The 14,891-nt window shown below is 42.7% G+C and overlaps 2 protein-coding genes across 4 annotated transcripts; one reads left to right on the plus strand and one right to left on the minus strand.

Annotated features, from left to right (window-relative positions):
- Positions 1 to 66: 66 nt before the first annotated feature.
- On the minus strand, positions 67 to 7,524 carry anks4b (ankyrin repeat and sterile alpha motif domain containing 4B). Its single transcript, XM_020469290.2, has 2 exons — positions 7,233 to 7,524; positions 67 to 1,949 (listed from the first exon to the last, which is right to left on the minus strand). Exons 1-2 carry the CDS (start codon positions 7,391 to 7,393, stop codon positions 788 to 790), a joined length of 1,323 nt encoding a protein of 440 aa, XP_020324879.2. The 5' UTR covers positions 7,394 to 7,524; the 3' UTR covers positions 67 to 787.
- Positions 5,912 to 11,668, plus strand: slc25a17l (solute carrier family 25 member 17-like). Of its 3 annotated transcripts, none has more exons than XM_020469293.2 (9): positions 5,912 to 5,970; positions 8,476 to 8,536; positions 8,805 to 8,871; positions 9,214 to 9,368; positions 9,593 to 9,709; positions 9,803 to 9,948; positions 10,032 to 10,127; positions 10,326 to 10,408; positions 10,559 to 11,668. In XM_020469293.2, the coding sequence occupies exons 1-9, from the start codon at positions 5,959 to 5,961 to the stop codon at positions 10,704 to 10,706; spliced, it is 885 nt and encodes a 294-aa protein (XP_020324882.1). In that variant the 5' UTR covers positions 5,912 to 5,958; the 3' UTR covers positions 10,707 to 11,668. The 3 variants fall into 3 exon arrangements, with proteins under 3 accessions (XP_020324882.1, XP_031670170.1, XP_020324880.1); XM_031814310.1 differs by lacking the exon at positions 5,912 to 5,970 and adding an exon at positions 6,691 to 6,900; XM_020469291.2 differs by lacking the exon at positions 5,912 to 5,970 and adding an exon at positions 7,798 to 8,250.
- Positions 11,669 to 14,891: the final 3,223 nt, after the last annotated feature.

Here is a 14,891-nt window from a genome sequence, read left to right on the forward strand (position 1 = left end):
AACTTTCAAGTGCCAAACAATCCAGTCAGAGAAAATGTATGCATTCAACTCACATGAAAGAATTGATCAACGGATTTAGAAACTTTATTTATTTTGGTTGTCATACGTTTTTTTAATCAATGTACAAATCACAAGGATTAAAATTCACATACAAAATGGCACAACTGAATTCATCACAATATCGTCTCCTTTCTATCAATCATCACAGAAGGGAACAAGAAAATCAAGATCAGAACAGTTTCCACTTAATAGGCTCTTACATTACATCATTACTCAAAATGAGTTGTGTGCTTCTCAGAGACATGCCAAAAAGAGCATGCAGCTCAAATGATGTTTGAAATCTGACAGTGTTTCTTCCTTCTATCTTCGTGAATTGGTATTGCAAGATGGTGGTTGGTAGTGGTTGTGGTGGTGTTATTGCCACTCCATTTATCTAAATGACATTCCTGCTCAGTTCAACCATCGCCGATTATCTCGTCACAGTGCCAGGCTTATCCAGCCTGTCGAACCCCCCATTGTTTTGGGTGAATCAATGCTAACTTTAGCCTGTGGCGGCTATAGCAACGTAATTAAGGGCTGCAGTCACTCCTAGTCCAAGGTAAGAGAAAGATTAAAGAATTTGTCTTTAAAGGATAGAAACCCAGGATATGTATTTCCACTTCAAACTCTCAACTTTGCATCAGTGTTCTTTTCATTCAAAAGTATTGTCACTCTACATCCTCCTACTTGCATTCATCCTACTTTCTCCATTCAGCCATATTCAACCACCTCCAATATCAGAATTTCATCACAGGAAGCTGTCCTTGATTGCGCCAGGTTTCTCCAGTGCACTTTTCCGGCGAGCGGCAGCTTCCAGGATCTTCTTGCGGGGCCCCAGTTGGATGCGGATGCCCTTGAGGTCGTCGTCGGAACAGAGCATCAGCGCCTCCAGGTCCAGCTGTTCGCGGGTGAAGGCTGGGGAGAAGTCTGGCAGGGAGATGGATGAGAGGAAGGCATCCAGCGGGGAGGTCTCCTCATCCTGGTCGTCATCCAGGCCGATCTCCTCCTGGTTCCAGGGCAGGTCGTCGTCCTCCTCGTCCTCAACAAAGCCTGTGTCCTCCTCTTCTGTGTCGAACCCCTCCCTGCGGATGAGGAAGCCCAGGTTTTCATTGTTCCCACTGGGGAAGTCGTCAGGCTCTATCCCCATCTCCATGGAGAAGTTCTTCCTGAAGACCATGTTCCCCAGGCCGGGCCGTTTGAAGATGGACTCCTTGGCTCCTGGGCCATCTCCTCCTTCGTCATCGTCATTAACGTCCTCATCCGTGAATCTTCTCATCCCTCCGTCCTCTTCCTCATCGATCTCGTCCTGCTCGGAGAAAACGCCCATGAACTCGGGCTTCCCAGAGAGGGTGCCGTTCTCCTGCTTGACGAAGATGACGTTCCCGTCTCTTCCCACCTTCTCCGTCGTTCCTTTATCCTTTTTCCCGAATATCCTCTGGAGGGTCCCCTTCGACCGGGCCGTAAGAGAGCCTGAGGTATCGGAGGCGATCAGCTTGGAGAACTGCTCGTTCACACTGTTGATGGTGCCCATCTTGGAGAACGACGGAGATGCCGTGCTGGCCTCTGACACTGACCCTTGGTACATCTTATCCATCTTGATCTTGTGCCTTTTTTTGACCCTCTCACACAGCTTCACCCGCATTTCAGCCTCTTTGGTGGCCTCCTTCTTCAGCCTGGCCACTTTCTTGGCATTCTGGATGGTCTGCTGTGATGCGGCACTGTCCAGGAATCGCACGCAGTCCATGCGGTCTCCCGACGCTGCCACGTCCATAGCTGTGTGGAAGTCGTTGTCCTGGGAGAAGAGGTTGGCGCCAAAGTTGACCAGGAAGCTGAGGATGTGCATGTGACCATTGGTGGAGGCGTGGTGCAGCGGCGTGTTGCCCCAGATGTCGCTCCTGTTGGGGTCCCCTCTGAAAGAACACAGAAACATCTGTCAGTCAATCAACAAACCAATTAATCAACCAACCAATCATACATTTCTATGACACAAGATTAGATAAAATATGTTTTATCTCTGTGATTTCTGTTCAGCTTTGGCTCATCATTGTAGGTGTGAAAGGTATGCAGTTGGACAAGTTTTGTTGTAAGTAAAAAAGTCACTCCAGATGAGTACATGGACAAGGCTGCACTGAAGGAAAGCCTTTGTTCAACTAGGAAAACTGACTTTGGTATGTTTGCTTTTACATTATTCCACAGTTTTTCTGTGTGTATTTTTTTCTAAACACTGAAATTTCATTATTGACTCCCTAATTTGAAGTTATGGAATTCATCTAGATCATTTGTGTAATCATCGCTTTCTGGAATGATGGTGATGCTACCAGATTGTCTTTGTCCCTCTCCTCCACAGAGCAGTCTCAGGTACAGTAGGCCTACTCTACACCTTCACTGTGTGTGTGTGTGTTCATTTATTGACAGCTCCCAGTCTGAGGTTTCTTTCTCTTTTTACTCTCGGATCTGAACGGGTCTCTAGGATCCGAACCGGCATGTGTCTGTTTTTCCACAGGCCTTTTTCAGAACTGGTCTGACTGTCCTGGGTTCCATTCGGAATGGGTATCTGTTTTTTGTTTGATGAAACATTTCGGATCGGGTGGGAAAGCCACAGATCCAATGCACAACTTTTTAGACCTATGAAGACCTCTACCTCAAACCCGGTATCAATGCTGAGGATATGAGAGTGGAGTGGTTTACACTGCCCCACCCAGGCTCTGCTGTTCATCTTTACCAATACTGAAGAGACAACTGTAAGGATCAGATGGTCTCCTACAGGGGAAGTACAGCACTGTTTAAAGACTAACTGAAAAGATGCAACACCTTGAAACTGACCAGGGTACAAGGCAATGATGATGGGTTTTATCAAGTACTTTACTAAGACAAAGTCCAGGTATGATGATCTCCCCGTTGAAGTCTGTATTAAAGGTAATGTTACATTTTCTGTCAAATGCAATAACCTATACAGTCTGCCTTATAACATGTATTCATTTTCTCAAAACCTCACTTCAGTATTTTAAATCCTGTATACCTTTGTGTCTGTAGCTGTTGGCTCCCAGCCAGTGATCTCAATTGAGGAGCTGAGAAGGGTAGTCATTGTTCCGAGGTGTAAATCTAAAGGCTGGTATCCAGGACAGTGAGGGAACTAAGGGAACCAAATTGTATGGTTGGTATTCAGAGATATAAAGGAACACTGAGGGATTCTACTCTGCCAAACTAAAGGTCACTCAACAGGAGACAAACAGAAAATTATTTGATATGTATTGTTCAACAGAGCCCGCTCAATGAAGTGAGGAAGACAGAATTTCACATTCCTAGTCAGCTGTTCCGGTGTGTTAAGTACATATGTGAAGATGAAAATCATGAAGGGATATTTTGGGGGTGCTCTCTAGTGTTTCTCTTGCTGGTTGCTGTCACATTCGTTAAAATGAACGGACCAAGGTGCAGCGTGCATAGAGTTCCACATGGGTATTAAAATGCAGCAACAACAACAACAACAACAACAACAACAACAACAACAACAACAACAACAACAACAACAACAACAACAACAACAACAACAACAACAACAACAACAACAACAACAACAACAACAACAACAACAACAACAACAACAACAACAACAACAACAACAACAACAACAAAGCAGTAACGACTGGCGTGCTCACAGGAACTACACAAAAACAAGATCCCAAACTAAGGTGGGAAAAAAGGCTGCTTAAGTATGATCCCCAATCAGAGACAACGATAGACAGCTGCCTCTGATTGTGAACCATACCCGGCCAACAAAGAAATAGAACAACTAGAATGCCCACCCAAATCACACCCCGACCTAACCAAATAGAGAAATAAAAAGGCTCTCTAAGGTCAGGGCGTGACAGTTTCTTCTACTGTGGACTATCTGTGACCATCTGCCGTCTAAAATATAAAGCATCAAGTTAAACAGCAGTGGGATGACCTCAGGAAAATTAAAACCTCACCAAGGAACTACTTCTAGTCAAAGATGAATGCATTTTAGCTCATGGTGAGCAAAGGGGTCTCATTCAAGAGAGGGATCGCATCAATGAAGACCTCAACTGTCAGCTGAAAAACCTAACTGAGGAGCAGGATCAGATCAAAGAAGCTGGTTGTACTCATTAATCAGTTGTGAACAGGAAGGGGTAAAGATCTTGAAACCATTCAAAAACATTCAGTGAATGTGACTCTAGACCCTGATATGGCACATCACCGTCTCATTCTATCTGAGGATGGAAACAAGTGGAACATGGAAATATACATCAGACACTGCCAAGCAAGAGAGGTTTGATACTTTTCTCAGTGTCCTGAGAAGGGGGGGCTTTTCCTCTGGGAGAGTTTACTATGAGGTGCAGGTTAAGGGGAAGACTGAATTGGATTTTGGAGTGGCCAGAGAGCCCATCAACAGAAAGGGGATGAGAACACTGAGTCCTGAGGATGGATCCTGGATTTTGTGGCTGAGGAATGGGAATGAGTACATGATTCTCGCTAATCTTCCTGTCCCGCTCTCCCTGAGAGAGAAGCCCCAGATTATGTGGATTATGAGAAGGGTCAGGTCTTCATCTACAATGTGGAGGCCAGGACTCATATCTACTCTTTCACCGGCTCCACCGTCACTGAGAAACGATATCCTATCTCCAGACCCTGTGGTAAAAATGGCAGTATAAAATATAAGACCTCTGATCATCTCGCCTGTAGAAGATACGGACACTGACTGATTCTATAATGGATGTCACTGTCTGACAGTTTGAACAAAGCAAGGCAAATTAACTGTTTTGAGAGTGATAACTTTTGCTTTTCAGTTTGAGTGACCTGTCATTTGTTTATCATTATATCTTTTGCATGGAGGTTTACAACTTCGGGAGAAATGTAAATCCAAACTGTATCAATCAATTAAATGTATTTATAAAGCCCTTCTTACATCAGCTGATGTCACAAAGTGCTGTACAGAAACCCAGTCTAAAACCTCAAACAGCAAGCAATGCAGATGTAGAAGCACGGTGGCTAGGAAAAACTCCCTAGAAAGGCCAGAACCTAGGAAGAAACCTAGAGAGGAACCAGGCTATGAGGGGTGGCCAATCCACTTCTGGCTGTGCCGGGTGGAGATTATAACAGAACATGGCCAAGATGTTCAAATGTTCATAGATGACCAGCAGGGTGAAATAATAATAATCACAGTGGTTGTCGAGGGTGCAACAGGTCAGCACCTCAGGATTAAATGTCAGTTGGCTTTTCATAGATTATTACCATGTATTATTTGTAACAGTGAATAACGTGTTTTCTGTATTTTTAAGGTATATTGCAGATATTGTGAAAAACCTTTGTCTACACAGTGTACAAACCATTATGAAGACATTATGAAGTATTTAAAAATACAAAATTCTGATTTCTGATGTATCAAATACTTATGTCATGCAATAAAATGCAAATTAATTACTTAAACATCATACAATGTGATTTTCTGGATTTTAGTTTTAGATTCCGTCTCTCACAGTTGAAGTGTACCTATGATAAAAAATTACAGACCTCTACATGCTTTGTAAGTAGGAAAACCTGCAAAATCGGCAGTGTATCAAATACTTGTTCTCCCCACTGTATGTCCATATCAACCTGAATCTAACAGTACAATATAATGAACAACACTTGAAAACTAAATAATGAGTCATTAACTGATGTTGTATAATAGCATTCCTATAATAAATTAATGAAAAAGGACTGCCACCAACGGTATCCTCATGAAGTACAAACCAACCCTTCCCTATGGGTTAATTGGTAAGCCATTAAGAATGAAAGTCCTTTGTGCCATCACGACCTCTATAAAACTCCCGATTGCAGTATCTTAGCAACAGGTGATCATTAAACCGAGTTTGTTGCAGTACATCCTACTGCTAACGCCCAACATGGAAATACGCAGCTATGATCACAAAGGTATGATTGACATCATTCCAATCATTTTATAAAAATACACTGAGTTCAATGTTATGAAAACTTCGTAATCCATTGTTTGTGTGATTCAATTAAATAATCAAGCAATTGGTCGGTTGTCATCTTGACAGAAATAAATAAGAGAGATGAAAATCATGTCTGTTTTTTTCCTGCAGTATGAAAGCAGGGGAAAGCTGCTAGGGGAATGAAGGGCTCTATTGTTTGTCATGAATTACATGATTCCCCTTGGCTGATTACATATTTGGCTCTGCTTATGGGAAAATGTGGTCTAAAAGGCTGTGGGGGGACAGTTTCAGAGTGGCATGCATGTCTAATGCACAAAAATAACATGGGTGAAATGTGACATGGACATACAGTACATTGTAGAATATAGTTAAAATCTCAGAGGCATTCAGTCACCATTTGAGGATGGTGGTTTAAGTTGATAGAGAAACCTGTGAGGTTGAAACCCATGTGACACAGCTAACTGCACCTCTCTCACCTATAAATCCTTAATGAGGGTAGTCTCTAGTAGGTTTATGGGCATCAGGAATGAGGTGATGGGCATTCCTTCTATCACTTGAATTAACAATAAAGACCACCTTTGCTCTTCGTTCAAGTATTTGTTTTGGGAACGAGCAGCAGTGCTGGGAATAGGATCAGCATTAGGCCACTTCCGGACCTTTATCCTCCAACTGCATCCCTCCCAACAAAACATGTCATCAATATTAAAGGAGATCAAATATTACACTATTCATTGGACTGGTACTATAGGTTTTGTGACTATTTTGTAGGTTACTGGAGGATGCCTTTATTGTTGTGTTTTAGCAACTCATCAATGTAGATTTGAGATTGGAAATATCCGTCCTCATACCAGGAAGAATTCATCAAGGTAATGACAGTAATGGACAAGGACTAGGAAGAGGTCAAAAGGTAAACCATAACCTATAGCTTCTATCCTTCCTCCTCATGTCAAGCAGAGTTTCTGCTATTTTTTCATTGGATTAGAAGTTCATTGATCTAAACATACATAGGGTAAATTAAAAGAGGTCCAAATAAATTCACATTCTAATAGTTTAGACTTAGTTAAATCAGTTAACTAATATGAGAAAAATCATTTCTGAATAACGTTTCAATTGATTGGAATTGATTGTGATTGTAAAAACGTCACAATAGGTATATATTGCTAATATGCCACTTAAAATATTTGGGGATTGTAGGTATGGGAAGGTAGGCTATGACTTCTGAATATCAATTGCACTCACCCTCGGCTACATATAAGTTGAAGGGCCTCGACGTGTCCATGAAAAGCAGCCCATAGCGTAGGCGTCATCCCGTCCTCGTCCGGAGAATTCAGGTCTTTCCTGGTAGCCTCTTTCAAGAGGTCCAGGTAGCCATCGATCGCTGCTTTGTGGTACCTAGACATGTTTACTCTGTGTTTAGAACGCTACACTGTGAAATTGAAGAAATTGAAGAAATCTGGCATTTTGTTCTTCCTTCCAGCGCGTTGGAGCGCCACAATTGCGCATCGGAGATGTGAGTGGTTTGGTCAGAGCGCTGGGCGTCATCATATCGGTGGAACTCACTGCCATAAAACAAAAGCAAAGTCCATTTGGGATTTGTCATGCTGTCCCATTGAGGAAATTCAAGAATCTACAATTGATATGCTGAGAGAAGTTATTAGGCTACTGTATAGGCCTAGGTCACATGTTGCTAAATGATGGAATGGCAATGACAGAGACAATATATAGTCAAAATATGTTAAATGAATTGTGCATATATATCAGTAGGCTTTTATTCATAAAATGTCACGAGGTCATAAAACAGGACAGTGGTCATACCTGGCTAGGCGCGCTTTTGAACTCAAGCGCAAAAAGAAAGCCGCACACATCTCATGTGGCCTAAAGTACTCCATTCCAGTAGATGGCAGTATCGCCCTTTAGAGCGTTCTGAACTCTGACTGACTGCACCACCAAAATTTGTTATTAGGAAGCAGAAATCTCCACAACGAAATTTGACTTATTTATGGCACAGGCAGAGTACACAAAAGCCACTCATCATGGAATGACAGCAGGTAAACGTACTCCACCACAACCAGTCTCACCGCAAGAAACTCAACCACCGGTTGTTTGAACAAGGTGCTCTGCAGTCGCTGACCGATTTGGCATTCATACTAGATCGACGCTCTGCGGCCCTAAAGAATCGGAGATGTCCGACAATGGTGCCTCAGCGATCAACCTTCTGTCTTATGAGACACTGGTACACGCCGTGGCAGGTGCAGTGGTAAGGACATCTCAACGTAGTTTACCTATGTCTGAACAGTCCTTTAATAATAAAGACAAGGCCAAAACGTTCGAATACCTACACTGAAATGTTACAACCGGTGCCTCTAGCTAGTTTGTTAGTTAGCATACTGTGTCAGATTGTATCAACTTTGTGAATTTTGTCGTGTAACTTAGGTTTAACTACCCGTCTATATTCTATATATCATAATGTATTTGCTTCTAGGGTAGCATGACGGCGATGTCCGTCTTCTTTCCTTTGGATACAGCGAGGATCAGACTTCAGGGTGAGTTGTAGAGTAATTGGTGGTACATACTGACTGCTGATAACCATCTTTGTTGTCAGTGTGGCCATACTTGTCTGCTATAACGTTGGACTCTGCACCCAAGGGTCAGTGAGTTCACAAGGAAATGAGTGATAGATATATAGAAGTGGAAACATTGACAAGAGAGACCTTACCATTGCGTGAGCATACCAGAGCTGCAGACTACTTCCAATGTTACAATAATGTAAGAAAATGACAATCCCTTTTCTGCCTTCGTTTTCTGTTGCAGTGGATGAGAATCGGAAGTCCAAATCGACTGCCATTCTCCTGGCTGAAATAGCAAAGGAGGAAGGCCTGTGAGTATTGTATGGAACTGTACACCTACTTTACTACAATTTATAATCCACCTTAGATTGCGTAAAATCAATTGACTGGAAAGGAAAGCTGGCCTCATACCACCGCATACAGGGCTTTCACTGGGCTGTTGTACCCATAGATCTAGAATAGATTAGTAGAATGGCCATTCCTTTCAGTTCAAAGCAATGTCCATTCCACCCATTGTATTTCTATGACTACTTTTGTGTTGGGCCAGGAGTTTTCCCCAGTCAGATCACATGCACAGGAAAAACTCCTAGTCCTGGGTTCCCATGGCCCAATGACTGACTTTGTGGATTTCCCTGGTCTTTCTCCCTTCCCAGGTTGTCTCTGTACAGAGGCTGGTTCCCAGTCATCTCCAGTCTGTGCTGCTCCAACTTTGTCTACTTCTACACCTTCAACACGCTGAAGAAAGTCATGGTGGGTAATCAGGGCCGGTCCAGACCGGGAAAAGACCTTCTCATGGGCTTCATCTCAGGTAGGAGGACCGAACAGGGACCTTTTAGTGGTAATGGCTAAGTCACTATCAACCTACTGCCACCTATTTTGATGGACTCTTAAGTCATTGATGTAGTTATATTAGGGAAGGGGAGTCTGAGAGGTGATTAACAGAGAGATTCATTGAAGAAAGTAGATTTGACCTCCATATTGAAATGTATTTAAATGTCTTTCTGTTGCCCAAGTTGTGTGTTTCTCCCCCAGGGTCAGTGAATGTGCTCCTGACCACGCCCATGTGGGTGGTCAACACCCGGCTCAAGCTGCAGGGGGCAAAGTTCAGGAACGAAGACCTCCAGCAGACCCACTACAGAGGCATCTTTGGTGTGTCTGTCTATTTGTGTTATTCACTGTCTCTTTTCAGTACTAATAAAATGTGACTTACTATCATCATACAATGTGTGCTTTCGATTGCAGATGCTTTCTCACAGATCATAGCCAGGGAGGGAGTGGGGACTCTTTGGAACGGTACACTGCCTTCTCTGGTGCTGGTCTTCAACCCTGCAGTCGTGTTCATGTTCTATGAAGCCATGAAGAGGAGAGCAGGCAGAGGAGGGAGGAAGGTGAGGGAAGGAGAGGAGGGAGCCAGCTGTGTCAGTCATGCTGAAGGTTTTTAAGCCTTTGTTTTGTTTTTGTCTGCTCCTAGATTACATCAGCAGAGATCTTTCTCATTGGCGCTGTGGCCAAGGCCATCGCTACCACGGCAACGTATCCCCTGCAGACCGTCCAGGCCATTCTAAGGGTAAACAAATACACATGCAAACTTGTATCTCTAAATGCACACACCTGCTAACTGAACACTCATAGCAGTGTTTCCCCAACGTTACCCATCAAACTGTGTCTGATATCATGATTATGTACTGCTCAGTAAAATAAGTCTGTATTTCCTGTACTCACAGCTCATTTTGTTGATTCAATTACTGTCTTTCTATCCCCCCAGTTTGGGCAGCACAAAGCTGAGGGCAAGGGAGGTCTACTGGGCAGTCTCCGAAACATAGTCTACCTACTTATGGACAGAATCAAGTGAGTAGATCTCACACACACAATGAAACTCTTGCGTCTCAACAGTCTGACTACTGCAATGTGGTGGGACACTTTCAGACCGTCTTGTGCCAATGAGTATGTCTTGTGTTGAACCATCGACGTGTTCCCTCCCTGTCCTCTCCCCTGCAGGAGGCATGGTGTGCTGGGCTTATACAAAGGCCTGGAGGCCAAACTGCTCCAGACGGTACTAACGGCAGCCCTCATGTTTGTGGTGTATGAGAAGATCACCGCAGCCACCTTCAAGGTCATGGGCATCAACAAGAAACTGAAGCACTGAGGTGTGAGCTGGCCCTTAGACCTCAACCTGCACTGGCTATACAACAGTGGTCACCACCCACCCTGGTCCCGGAGAGGAGCTCACAGGGTGTGCCGGGTTTTGTTCTTGCCCAGCAATGAAACCCCTGGTTCAACGTTCAGATTGACCTATTACCACATATCTGGAACTTGATTCTGGTGTGTTTAGCACTGGGTTATGACAAAAGCCTACACACCTGTCTCCAAGATCAGGGTTGGTGACCACTGGGCTACTGACTCCCCATCCCAACTTGCCTTTCCTCAATCCCAACATACACCTCAACCAGAGATGGTGTCTCTCCTCCTCTCTTTTCCCCTTACACTCAGAGGTTTATTCCACATACAGTATTCATATCTGTCTTCCCTACACTGCCAATATGGGTGAATCTCTCTGGAAATGGTTGTACATGGTCTTATAGGAGGTGCCATAACTGTCTAGAATATGAATTCTGTGGCAATTGTATTATACCTGAATGACTGGCATTACAGTTGAAGCTTGTTATGCTTTCTCCACCACTATTACCCTGGAGTGCTGATAACAACTAGCAGTTTTACGAGCCAACTCATTTTTTTCTTAGATGTTGTCTTGCCAAATAGTTTGGAAAGATGATGCCCAAGCGAGTGAAGAGCAATATTCTCAAGAACTTTGAGGGCTTGAGTGAAGCATCAAGGTTTTTGCAGACATGGCTATATTCTATTTAAATCTCTGTATATGCCACGGTGCTCCTTCAGCCCTGCGTTAAGACCACTACAAACCCTTTCCGGAGAGATGTTACTGCTCTTGAAAAGTAGGTGTTGATTTCTCAGCTGGCTGTGACAGTTTGGTGGATACAGTTGATGTTGGTAGTTTACATATACCTTAGCCAAATACATTTAAACTCACAATTCCTGACATTTAATCCTAGTAAAAATTCCCTGTATTAGGTCAGTTGGGATCACCCCTTTATTTTAAGAATGTGAAATGTCAGAATAGAGTGATTTTATTTCAGCTTTTATTTCTTTCATCACATTCCAGTGGGTCAGAAGTTTACATACACTCAATTAGTATTTGGTAGCATTGCCTTTGTTTAACTTGGGTCAAATATTTCGGGTAGCCTTCCACAAGCTTCCTACAATAAGTTGGGTGAATTTTGGCCCATTCCTCTTGACAGAGCTGGTGTAACTGTGTCAGGTTGTAGGCCTCCTTGCTCGCACACGCTTTTTCAGTTCTGCCCACAAATGTTCTATAGGCTTGAGGTCAGGGCTTTGATGGCCACTCCAATACCTTGACTTTGTTGTCCTTAAGCCATTTTACCACAACTTTGGAAGTATGCCTGGGGTCATTGTCCATTTGGAAAACCCATTTGCGACCAAGCTTTAACTTCCTGACTGATGTCTTGAGCTGTTGCTTCAATATATCCACATAATTATCCATCCTCATGATGCCATCTATTTTGTGAAGTGCACCAGTCCCTCCTGCCACAAAGCACCCCCACAACATGATGCTGCCACCCCCGTGCTTCATGGTTGGGATGGTGTTCTTTGGCTTGCAAGCATCCCCTTTCTCCTCCAAACATAACAATGGTCATTATGGCCAAACAGTTCTATTTTCGTTTCATCAGACCAGAGAACAATTCTCCACAAAGTACGATCTTTGTCCCTATGTGCAGTTGCAAACCGTAGTCTGGCTTTTTTATGTCGGTTTTGGAGCAGTGGCTTCTGCTTTGCGGAGCGGACTTTCAGGTTATGTCGATATGGGACTAGTTTTACTATGGATATGAATACTTTTGTACCGGTTTCCTCCAACATCTTCACAAGGTCCTTTGCTGCTGTTCTGGGATTGATTTTCACTTTTCGATTTGCACCAAAATACGTTCATCTCTAGGAGACAGAACTTGTCCCCTTCCTGAGCGGTATGACGGTTGCGTGGTCCCATGGTGTTTATAATTGTGTACTATTGTTTGTATAGATGAATCTGGTACCTTCAGGCATTTGGAAATTGCTCCCAAGGATGAACCAGACTTGTGGAGGTCTACAATTTCTTTCTGAGGTCTTGGCTGATTTCTTTTGATTTTCCCATGATGTCAAGCAAAGAGGCACTGAGTTTGAAGGTAGGCCTTGAAATACATCCACAGGTACACCTCCAATTGACTCAAATTATGTCAATTAGCCTATGAGAAGCTTCTATAAAGCCATGACATTTTCTGGTATTTTCCAAGCTGTTTAAATGCACAGTCAACTTCGTGTATGTAAACTTCTGACCTACTGGAATTGTGATACAATCTGTCAGCAAACAATTGTTGGGAAAATGACTTGTGTCATGCGCAAAGTAGATGTCCTAACCGACTTGCCAGAAATTTGTGGAGTGCGTGAAACGAGTTTTAATGACTCCAACCTAAGTGTATGTAAACTTCCGACTTCAACTGTATGTGCTGAATAGCCTATGTTTGATCTGCTTGGCCATCTGCGGTACGCACTATTGGCACAGGACAGAAACAAACTTGGCTTCAATTACATACTAGAAGGGGATCCCATTTTTTACTCCTGAAATATTTACCTTGTATTGCCTTTTAATGAAGCCAGTCAAACATTTCTCAGTCTTATGATTTAATTCAGAATACAATAATGATTCTTCTAAATGCTTCTCTTATTTAAAACCAGTTTCCCCCAACCACCTAACAAGGAACAACTCTGGGCCCTAGTTATTATTAAAATACTGGTTTACCATAAGAGTTTAACCTAGAAGAATGTCTGCAAGACAAAAGGCTACTTTTATTTATTTAGGGTGTCATTATAAGATGAGTGTTATGTCATCTTTCACACAACTGTAGCCAGGAATGTCTGTCTATAGAGAAATTGGATAAATACTTTTAAATATGTTTTACATTTAGATAAATAATCTTAATCTCTAGATTGGATCAACATTTTTCCAAGTTGAAATGCATAGTATACATTTTCTATGCTATCTTGGAATATATCTTTGTCTACTTAACTTGCACAGAACATGAAGGGGTTTATATTCAAATCTAAACTAGTTAAATGAAAATGGGCCAACTAGAAGAATCAATACATGTACATTTGGCAGTGATAATTATAATTTCACTGCAGCATTTTGAAATCTATGTAATGTTGTCGTGCATTGTTGTCATTGTTCACTGGAATTCTTGAGCCTGTACTTTTTTTAATGCTAAGTGCCTCCACACCTAGAAACTAGCGATGTTGGTGGACCAGATCTGTTGATAGCACTGTAAAGACGGATGACACACATCACATACTGACCGTGCTGATCAGTAGTCAAATCTGTTATGTCTTAAAATCAGTAGTTCATACAACCCATAATCTGCTGCCTTGCTTAGCCTTGACAGTAGGCTATGTATGTAGATTGGATGTTCAGAATGATATGAACAGTATGTGACCTGCTTAGCCTAGACAGTAGGCGATGGATGTAGATTGGATGTTCAGAATGATATGACCAGTATCTGACCTGCTTAGCCTAGACAGTAGGCTATGGATGTAGATTGGATGTTCAGAATGATATGACCAGTATCTGACCTGCTTAGCCTAGACAGTAGGCGATGGATGTAGATTGGATGTTCAGAATGATATGACCAGTATCTGACCTGCTTAGCCTAGACAGTAGGCTATGGATGTAGATTGGATGTTCAGAATGATATGACCAGTATCTGACCTGCTTAGCCTAGACAGTAGGCGATGGATGTAGATTGGATGTTCAGAATAATATGAACAGTATGTGACCTGCACTAAGAAAGTGGACTGTCTTCCACAGCAATAAATTATACAAGTTATAATAACTGTCTACATTTTACTACATCTTTATTGCACCGACATTCTGACTTCCAGTGCATTCGTAAAGAATTCAGACCCCTGACACTTTATACATTTTGTTACCTTATTTTCAAAAATCTATTTAACTTGGCAAGTCAGTTAAGAACAAATTCTTATTTACCGTGACGGCCTACCTCGGCCAAAACCGGAAGACGCTGGGCCAATTGTGCGCCACCCTATGGGACTCAATCACGGCCGAATGTGATGCAGCCTGGATACGAACCAGGGACTGCAGTGCCTCAGACCGCTGCGCCAATCAGGAGCCTTATTCTAAAATGTATTAATTTTTTCCCCCTCAACCTACGCATCAATACCCCATAATGACAAAGTGAAAAACAGGTTT

This window comes from Oncorhynchus kisutch, unplaced genomic scaffold (assembly GCF_002021735.2).
Source record: "Oncorhynchus kisutch isolate 150728-3 unplaced genomic scaffold, Okis_V2 Okis06b-Okis10b_hom, whole genome shotgun sequence".
In the NCBI taxonomy this organism is placed as follows: Eukaryota; Metazoa; Chordata; class Actinopteri; order Salmoniformes; family Salmonidae; genus Oncorhynchus; species Oncorhynchus kisutch.